General features: G+C 38.5%; 1 protein-coding gene across 1 annotated transcript in view; it reads right to left on the bottom strand.

The window, feature by feature from the left end:
- The window catches only part of CCDC168 (coiled-coil domain containing 168), a 39,300-nt gene extending 32,975 nt beyond the window's left edge, over nucleotides 1-6,325 (bottom strand). The window contains exons 1-3 of the mRNA XM_043891877.1: nucleotides 5,791-6,325; nucleotides 5,629-5,668; nucleotides 5,467-5,500 (exon numbers count right to left, since the gene is read on the bottom strand). Coding sequence (XP_043747812.1) covers nucleotides 5,467-5,500; nucleotides 5,629-5,668; nucleotides 5,791-6,060 — 344 coding nt within the window. The 5' untranslated portion in view covers nucleotides 6,061-6,325. The remainder of the gene's footprint in view (nucleotides 1-5,466; nucleotides 5,501-5,628; nucleotides 5,669-5,790) is intronic.
- Between the last annotated feature and the right edge of the window lie 4,190 nt (nucleotides 6,326-10,515).

Raw genomic sequence — 10,515 nt, forward strand, 5'->3', positions numbered from 1 at the left:
GATGCCACACACACACAAAAAAACTACAGGCCAATATCACTGATGAATGTAGATACAAAAATCCTTAACAAAATCCTAGCAAACAGAATCCAACAACATATTAAAAAGATCATACATCATGACCAAGTGGGCTTTATCCCAGGGATGCAAGGATTCTTCAATATCTGCAAATCAATCAATGTAATAGACCACATTAACAAATTGAAGGATAAAAACCATATGATTATCTCAACAGATGCAGAGAAAGCCTTTGACAAAATTCAACATCCATTTATGATAAAAAACCCTCCAGAAAGCGGCATAGAAGGAACAGACCTCAACATAATAAAACCTATATATGACAAACCCACAGCTAACATTATCCTCAATGGTGAAAAATTGAAAGCATTTCCTCTAAAGTCAGGAACAAGACAAGGATGCCCACTCTCACCACTACCACTCAACATAGTTTTGGAAGTTTTAGCCACAGCAATCAGAGAAGAAAAATAAATAAAAGGAATCCAGATTGGAAAAAAGAAGAAGTAAAACTCTCACTGTTTGCAGATGACATGATCCTCTACATAGAAAACCCTAAAGACTCCATCAGAAAATTACTAGAGCTAATCAATGAATATAGTAAAGTTGCAGGATATAAAATTAACACACAGAAATCCCTTGCGTTCCTATACACTAACAATGAGAAAACAGAAAGAGAAATTAAGGAAACAATTCCATTCACCATCATAATGAAAAGAATAAAATACTTAGGAATAAATCTACTTAAAGAAACAAAAGACCTATATATAGAAAACTATAAAACACTAATGAAAGAAATCAAAGATGACTCAAATAGATGGAGAAATATACCATGTTCATGGATTGGAAAAATCAATATAGTGAAAATGAGTATACAATCCAAAGCAATCTATAGATTCAATGCAATCCCTATCAAGCTACCAACAGTGTTTTTCACAGAACTAGAACAAATAATTTCACAATTTGTATGGAAATACAAAAAACCTTGAATAGCCAAAGCAATCTTGAGAAAGAAGAATGGAAATGGAAGAATCATCCTGCCTGACTTCAGGCTCTACTACAAAGCTACAGTCATCAAGACAGTATGGTACCAGCACAAAGACAGAAAGATAGATCAATGGAACAAAATAGAAAGCCCAGAGATAAATCCACGCACCTATGGACACCTTATCTTCGACAAAGGAGGCAAGAATATACAATGGAGAAAAGACAATCTCTTTAACAAGGGGTGCTGGGAAAACTGGTCAACCACTTGTAAAAGAATGAAACTAAAATACTTTCTAACACCATACACAAAAATAAACTCAAATGGATTAAAGATCTAAATGTAAGACCAGAAACTAGAAAACTCCTAGAGGAGAACATAGGCAATACACTCTCTGACATAAATCACTGCAGCATCCTCTGTGACCCACCTCCCAGAATATTGGAAATAAAATTAAAAACAAATGGGACCTAATTAAACTTAAAGGCTTTTGCACAATGAAGGAAACTATAAGCAAGGTGAAAAGACAGCCTTCAGAATGGGAGAAAATAATAGCAAATGAAGCAACTGACAAGAATTAATCTCAAAAATATACAAGCAGCTCCTGCAGCTCAAGTCCAGAAAAATAAATGACCCAATCAAAAAGTGGACCAAAGAACTAAACAGACATTTCTCCAAAGAAGACATACAGATGGCTAACAAACACATGAAAAGATGCTCAACATCACTCATTATTAGAGAAATGCAAATCAAAACCACAATGAGGTACCATTACACGCCAGTCAGGATGGCTGCTATCCAAAAGTCTACAAGCAATAAATGCTGGAGAGGGTGTGGAGAAAAGGGAACCCTCTTACACTGTTGGTGGGAGTGCAAACTAGTACAGCCGCTATGGAGAACAGTGTGGAGATTTCTTAAAAAACTGGAAATAGAACTGCCATATGACCCAGCAATCCCACTTCTGGGCATACACACCGAGGAAACCAGATCTGAAAGAGATACGTGCACCCCAATGTTCATCACAGCACTGTTTATAATAGCCAGGACATGGAAGCAACCTAGATGCCCATTAGCAGATGAATGGATAAGGAAGCTGTGGTACATATACACCATGGAATATTACTCAGCCGTTAAAAAGAATTCATTTGAACCAGTTCTAATGAGATGGATGAAACTGGAGCCCCTTATACAGAGTGAAGTAAGCCAGAAAGATAAAGAACATTACAGCATACTAACACATATATATGGAATTTAGAAAGATGGTAACGATAACCCTATATGCAAAACAGAAAAAGAGACACAGAAGTACAGAACAGACTTTTGAACTCTGTGGGAGAAGGTGAGGGTGGGATGTTGCGAAAGAACAGCATGTATATTATCTATGGTGAAACAGGTCACCAGCCCAGGTGGGATGCATGAGACAAGTGCTCGAGTCTGGTGCACTGGGAAGACCCAGAGGAATCGGGTGGAGAGGGAGGTGGGAGGGGGGATCGGGATGGGGAATATGTGTAAATCTATTGCTGGTTTGTGTCAATGTATGACAAAACCCACTGAAAAAATAAATAAATAAATAAATTAAAAAAAAATTAAAAAAAAAAACCACAATGAGGTACCATTACATGCCAGTCAGGATAGCTGCTATCCAAAAGTCTACAAGCAATAAATGCTGGAAAGGGTGTGGAGAAAAGGGAACCCTCTTACACTGTTGGTGGGAATGCAAACTAGTACAGCCGCTATGGAGAACAGTGTGGAGATTTCTTAAAAAACTGGAAATAGAACTGCCATATGACCCAGCAATCCCACTCCTGGGCGTACACACTGAGGAAACCAGATCTGAAAGAGACACGTGCACCCCAATGTTCATCACAGCACTGTTTATAATAGCCAGGACATGGAAGCAAGTTAGATGCCCATCAGCAGATGAATGGATAAGAAAGCTGTGGTATATATACACAATGGAATATTACTCAGCCATTAAAAAGAATACATTTGAATCAGTTCTAATGAGGTGGATGAAACTGGAGCCTATTATACACAGTGAAGTAAGTCAGAAAGAAAAACACCAATACAGTATACTAATGCATATATGTGGAATTTAGAAAGATGATAACAATGACCCTATATGTGAGACAGCAAAAGAGACACAGAAATACAGAACAGACTTTTGGACTCTGTGGGAGAAGGTGAGGGTGGGATGATTTGAGAGAATAGTATAGAAACATGTACATTATCATATTGGAAACAGATCACCAGTCCAGGTTTGATGCATGAGACAGGGTGCTCAGGGCTGGTGCACTGGGATGATCCTGAGGGATGGGATGGGGAGGGAGATGGGAGGGGGGTTCAGGATGGGGAACACACGTACACCCGTGGCTGGTTCATGTCAATGTATGGCAAAAACCACTACAATATTGTAAAGTACTTAGCCTCCAATTAAAATAAATAAAACAAAAACAAAACAAACAAACAAAATCATCCTTTACGAATATGTCTCCTCCGCAAGTATATAAGCTTCTTGAGAAGAGATACTGTCTTATTATTTGTGCATGCAGGCTCAGTCACTCAGTCGTGACCAACTCTCTGTGACCCCACAGACAAATAAGGAAAAGAAAGCTTAAAGGTTTAAGTGGCTTGTTTACCTACCTTGACCTCTCTCTTCAGTACAAATGAAGAAGTAATAATCACCAGTTCTGATAATTCCACTAAAAAATATTTATTTAGCACCTATCATAGCCTGCCAGGCTCCTCTGTCCATGGGGATTTCCTGGCAAGAATACTGGAGTGGGTGGTCACTACCTCCTCCAGAGCTTGTTATTTGAATACCAGTGTAAAATCCAAGGTCCATTGTATAGGTGTATCTAATGATTACTGAATGGATTTTGATGAAAACAATTAAGATGTTGATAGCAGCAAGAGTAGCAATGTCAGTATTTAATCTCTAGCACTCATGTGATTGTATAAACTCCTTTCATGTCACTCTTGAAGAACCTAGCTCAGGGTCTGCTGGGTTCACAGTAGGTGCTGAATGAATATTTTTTTCAGTTGAATTATCAGAACTTGTCATTATTACTTCTTTGTACTGCAGAGAGAGGTTGGGGTAGAGAAGGAAGCAAGCCACTTAACCTCTAAGCTTTATTTTCCTCATTTGTAAAAACAGGAATGATGCTCTGCGGCTACCTAAATGGGAAGGAAATCCAAAGGAGAGGGGACATATGTATGTGTATGATTCACTGGTTCACTCTGCTGTCAGCAGAAACTGACACAACATTATAAAGCAACTATGTGCATGCTCAGTCGCTTTAGTCATGTCTAAGTCTTTGCAGTCCTGGACTGTAACCCACCAGGTTCCTCTCTCCATGGAATTCTCCAGGTAAGAATACTGGAGTGGGCAGCCATTTCCTTCTCCAGATTCCTAACCCAGGGATCAAACCTGGGTCTCCTGCATTACAGGTGGATGTATTACCATCTGAGCCACCAGGAAGCCCCAATATATACATTATATACATATATGTATTTGTACATACTCTGAAACAAATTAAAAAAAAAAACAGTAATGATACTATCTATCTGGAAGGATAATTTCAACAATATATAAAAAGCCATTAATACAGTTTGGAATAGAGCAACCATTTAAAAATCAAAGTTAAAAAACAGAACTACCACATGACCCACCAATCCCACTCCTGGGCATATACCCAGAGAATACCATAATTCAAAAAGATGCATGAACCCCAGTGTTCCCTGCAGCGCTGTGTACAATAGCCATAACATGGAAGCAATCTAAATGTCCATCAGCACAGGAATGGATAAAGATGTGGTACATGTGTACAATGGAATATCACTCAGTCACAAGGAATGAAACTATGACATCTGCAGAGATGTAGATGGACCTAGAGACTGCCATACAGAGTGAAGTCAGTCAAAAAGAGAAGAACAAGTACTGAATGTATCACTTATATGTGGACTCTAGAAAAATGATACAGATGAACTTATTCACAAAATGGAAATACAGATGCAGAGAACAAATGTATGGATACCAAGGGGGATGGAGGGGGTGGGATGAACTGGGAGCTTGGGACTGACCTATATACACTGTTATGTATGAAATAGATCACTAAAGAGAACCTAGTGTAGAACACAGGGAGCTCCACTCAGTGCTCAGCGGGGACCTAAAGGGGAAAGAAATCCAAAAAAGAGGGGAGATATATATATACACACACACATATATATACATGTATATATAAAACTCATTCACTTTTCTGTACAGTAGAAACTAACAGAACTTTGTAAAGCAACTATACTCCAATAAAAATCCATTTAAAAAATAAAAATCAAAGACTGAATTATGATGTTGAACTGCTATTGTACTCTATACAAATGGGAAAACTCTTTTCTGTCATTCAGATGTAATTTTTGAATAGAACAAAACCAATCCGTTTCATCTAATTTCAAAATATATCATTTACCTTGCTTCTGAGGATGAAAGAGCTGACCAATTATCTAGAGAGAAATAGGAATAAAAAAAAAGTCAGAGTATCAATGGGAGAAGTTCAGACTGAACAAGTTTTATATTAAAATATGAAATTGTATCAAACTGAACTGGACTGATAAAATTGTAGGATACTTACCAAATTTCATGCTTTTCAGGCAACTTCCATTGTCTTCTTTCTGTCAAGGGAGACAATAAAATGTTAGAGTAATCCAAATATCAAAGTGACACAATTTCATAAGTTATTCTTCTGTGTTATTTTGAAAAATCTTGGAAAAGGAAAGCAAGCATTTTCTCTTACCTTGTGGACATCTGACTTATCCTTTTCTGAAGGAAGTGCAGGCTTCTTCTGAAAGGACGTACAAATCTTTAGGAGTATGATCTCAAAAATAATTCCCAGGAAAATTATAAAGAAGATTGCCATCCAATTATTTTGAGAAGTCCAGGACTCTACAAGTTCCCATAATGTAAAAAATGTATCATTTCCCAACCCACCCTGCACCACTTTTTTAAAGAAATAAAATCGCTTTGACATTGTTATGTAATATATGAAATAGATGGATCTCCTCATTCCAAAGCCCTTGATTCTGGATGCCTCAAAGCACAACAAGGTGGTATGCCCATCTCATAACCACATGCAACGTTCTGCCAGGAGAAAATGTCCAGTGCTGCTCAGTGCCTTGTTAAGTACAGTGGTGGTTGCTCTGGGTCTAAGTGTGGTCCGTGTCATAGTGGGTATCCAACTGAGCTCATATCAACCCACTTGAGCAATAATGAAAGTTCACTGGTGAGACATGTATGATGCTATCTGTAGTTTTTTAAATTAAAAACCCTCCATTAACTTCACCCCCCCCCCCCCGCCACACAATTCTATAAATAATTCCTTAGCACAGTTGGGATATAACTACACTGTAATTTTTAAAAATGTAGAACAAATTTGAATTGGAGAAAACCATTTTCTTTTACAACCAGGAAGTATATTTTATACTTCCTTGTGATCAGGAAAACATGAATGTAGGGTGGCAAGATTTAGCATTAAAACACACACACACACACACAAACTAGATGCCACCGTTTAATTTGAACTTCAGATAAATACCAAATAATTTTTTGGTATGTCTCATTGTCACTCTGCAGGACAGATAATAGCTTGTCTCTTGGGGGCCAGCCTGATGTTTTCTTAAAATAGGACACCTCATTTTATATTTCTTTTTGTTAGAGGTGTCTGTCAGCAATGTTCCTCTTCAATAATCTGCTGCAATGTTGAAAACCAAAGTTAGATTTGGTGGGGTCTGGAATGGTCTCCTGGTGAATTTCCTCTTTAATCTGTTTCTGGTGATACCAAGGAACAGCTACCTGTCATGTTTGCTGATGTCAGAATTAGGGTGGGGCAGAGCCAAAGTCTTAAGAGTCGGAAGTATACAAAACTACTGGACTATTAGTGAAAATATTAACACTACCTTGGATTTAGAGCACTTTCCCTTGGGAGATGTACTGAATTAATACTTCCACTGTCTTCACTTGTTCAAGGTGGGCTGAAGAAAGAAGTATAGTTCTTTACACCAGAGTTAATTGTTCAGGCCTTCTCTGTTGCATAACTTTGAGTGCAAGAAAGATTTCTTGAGTTCTTACTAACCTAGAGCATTAGAGAGAAGGAGATCAATGACACATCCTAGGAGTTTATGATCTTAATTTAGGTTTAACTGTGATCTTGGGGTTTGTCTTTGCAAAGTATGTCTCACTGGGATGCATGGTATAGGAATTCCTTAGTTCTAGAAGAAACAATTCCTCTTGGCATTTCTAGGGTAAAATATACCCTCCTCTCTGACTCCCCTTCCATATATACAAGCAGGGTGATTTTATTCTGCTGGGTTTTTCCATATTTAATGCAGCTAATGAAATACTCAACTTCTCTTGACCAATGGCAAGAGAAATTAAATTCATTTGATGTTTACTACCTTAAAGGGGATTCAACATTTTAACACTAAGAAACTCTTTAGTTCTTTCCTTAGATCTTTTAAGTGATGACACTGAACCCGTTAATTAGTATACCACTAATATCTACCACTCCAACTAATGCTTAAGTTTGCATAGAGGTAAAGAAGAGTCTCCGCTTCCAGGGATTTGTTGTTCAGTCGCTCAGTCATGTCTGACTCTTTGCAACCCCATGAACCACAGCACGCCAGGCCTCCCTGTCTATCACAAACTCCCGGAGTCCACCCAAACCCATGTCCATCGAGTCAGTGATGCCATCCAACCATCTCATCCTCTGTCATCCCCTTCTCCTCTTGCCTTCAATCTTTCCCCAGCATCAGGGTCTTTTCCAATGAGTCAGTTCTTCACATCAGGTGGCCAAAGTATTGGAGTCCCAGCTTCAGCATCAGTCCTTCCAATGAATATTCAGGACTGATTTCCTTTAGGATTGACTGGTTGGATCTCCTGGGAGTCCAAGGGACTCTTGAGTCTTCTCCAACACCACAGTTCAAAAGTATCAATTCTTCAGCACTCAGCTTTCTTTATAGTCCAACTCTTACATCCATACATGACTGCTGGAAAAACCATAGCCTTGACTAGATGGACCTTTGTTGGCAAAGTAATGTCTCTGCTTTTTAATATGCTGTCTAGGTTGGTCATAACTTTTCTTCCAAGGAGTAAACATCTTGTAATTTCATGGCTGCAGTCACCAACTGCAGTGATTTTGGAAACCAAAAAAATTAAGTCTGCCACTGTTTCCACTGTTTTTCCATCTATTTGTCATGAAGTGATGGGACTGGATGCCATGATCTTAGATTTCTGAATGTTGAACTATAAGCCAACTTTTCCCCTCTCCTCGTTCACTTTCATCATGAGGCTCTTTAGTTCTTCTTTGCTTTCTGCTGTAAGGGTGGTATCATCTGAGTATCAGAGGTTACTGATATTTCTCCCAGCAATCTTGATTCTAGCTTGTGCTTCATCCAGCCCGCCATTTTACATGATGTACTCTGCATATAAGTTGAATAAGCAGGGTGATAATATACAGCCTTGATGTACTCCTTTCCCTATTTGGAACCAGTCTGTTGTTCCATGTCCAGTTTTAACTGTTGCTTCTTGCCCTGCAAACATTCTCAGGAGGCAGGTCAGATGGTCTGGTATTCCCATTTCTTTAAGATTTTTCCACAGTTTGTTTTGATCCACACAAAGGCTTTGCTGTAGTCAACAAACCAGATGTTTTTCTGGAACTCTCTTGCTTTCTCGAGGATCCAATGGATGTTGACAATTTGATCTCTGGTTCCTCTACATTTTCTAAATCCAGCTTGAGCATCTGGAAGTTCATGGTTCATGTACTGTTGAAGCTTTGCTTGTAGAATTTTAAGCATTACTTCCTGAGAGAAGATATGTGGCTTCCAAGGAGATACTTGGTTGGGGTAATTCAAGAAAAGCTGTGAAGTGGTAAAGAGAATTTAAGGGCCTTAAAGGATGAGAAGGATTGGTAGCAGACAAAGACTAACAAAAAAAGTTTCAGGAGGAGAAGGCAGAAAGACTTTGTTCCAAAGCTTTGTGCACCGAGTTTAGCTGGAGTACTATGTATAGGTTCAGAGTATGGGGGAAAGAAAATAAGGTTAAATGTCGGTAGAGCCCATCAGGAGGGCCTTGAACTGAGGTCTTTAACCTTGACAATCACCTTTGGAGACCCACCAACAGTTTCTGAGTTAAAGGTGTCAAATGGTTTACTGGCACAAGGAGACAATAGTAAAACGAATTAGGTTACTGTAATTATACAGATGTGAATTGATGAGGGCTGGGCTTGTGTACCAGGCAGTGTAAACGAAATGGGGGTAGAATCAGACTTTGATACTGAAAACATAGGATTTGGTAACTAAAAGGAAAGCAAATGGATTCAGGGGTGGTGTCAAAAAGCTAATGTGCAGGAGGAAGAACTTAAAGATAAATCTCAAAGCTGGTTTGTCAAGGACAAGGTTCTCCACCTAGGAATTACTGACATTTTGGATAGGAACTTCTTTGTAGTGGTTGGTTGTCCTGTGCAAGGCAGGATGTTAGTAGAATCCCTTTCTTGTGAGGTGCCAGGAGCACTCCACCCCAGTCATGACAACCAAAAATGCAGTTATGTGATCCCCACCCATGGCTTGGTACACAGTTCTCCAGTGACAAGCTATTTCATCAATCAGTAGTTTCTTATGGGTAACTCAGGGAAAGCTGAGTTGTGCTGTCATGTCTGACTCATTGTGACCCTATGGACCACAGTCCACCAGGCTCCTCTGTCCATGGGATTCTCCAGGCAAGAACACTGGAGTGGGTTGCCATTTCCTTCTCCAGGGGATCTTTCCAACCCAGGGATCGAACATGCATCTCCTGCATTGGCAGGTGAATTCTTTACTGCTGAGCCACCTGGAAGCCCAACTCAGGTCAGGAAAAAACCAACTTTAAATGAACTTGCACGTTATCCTTATATTTGCAGTAGTATCTTTGGTTATCCATATTATGCCTATAGTTTAGTGTGCAAACTTGAATATTATGACTACAAAGCCTGGTTAGTAACCTTTCTATTTCTTCATTGTACTTTTATACTGTAGTCTACATTCTAGTAAGTTTTCCTTTGTACTTTCCTTTTTATAGTTTCACTCCTGGTTTACAGTATTATTTGTCAACTGATTTACACATAATAGATCATTATTGTATTTGTCAGCTCTGGTTAAGTATTTTTTTTTTTTTTTTGGTTAAGTATTTTTTATGTTAATATTTTGATCAGTCTTATTTTAAAAGTATTAATTATACACTATTTTTAAAAATTAAGGCATCATTCAAGAAATTCAGTCAAATAGTAATGATTATACACTGAGTAACATGGAAATTTTGATTTTGTAGCAGTACGTTTGGTTCTAATATACACATTATATCTAATATACACATTAGATATAGAGTTTTGTTCTTTATGCACTATTTAGAAAAATTAAAATCTATTGACTTCATCAGGGCAGGAGAAACAAGGGACCTGAAAACTCTGAAAGCTTTCTAGGCTGCCTTGGCT

Source organism: Cervus elaphus, chromosome 30 (genome assembly GCF_910594005.1).
Source record: "Cervus elaphus chromosome 30, mCerEla1.1, whole genome shotgun sequence".
Lineage (NCBI taxonomy): Eukaryota > Metazoa > Chordata > Mammalia > Artiodactyla > Cervidae > Cervus > Cervus elaphus.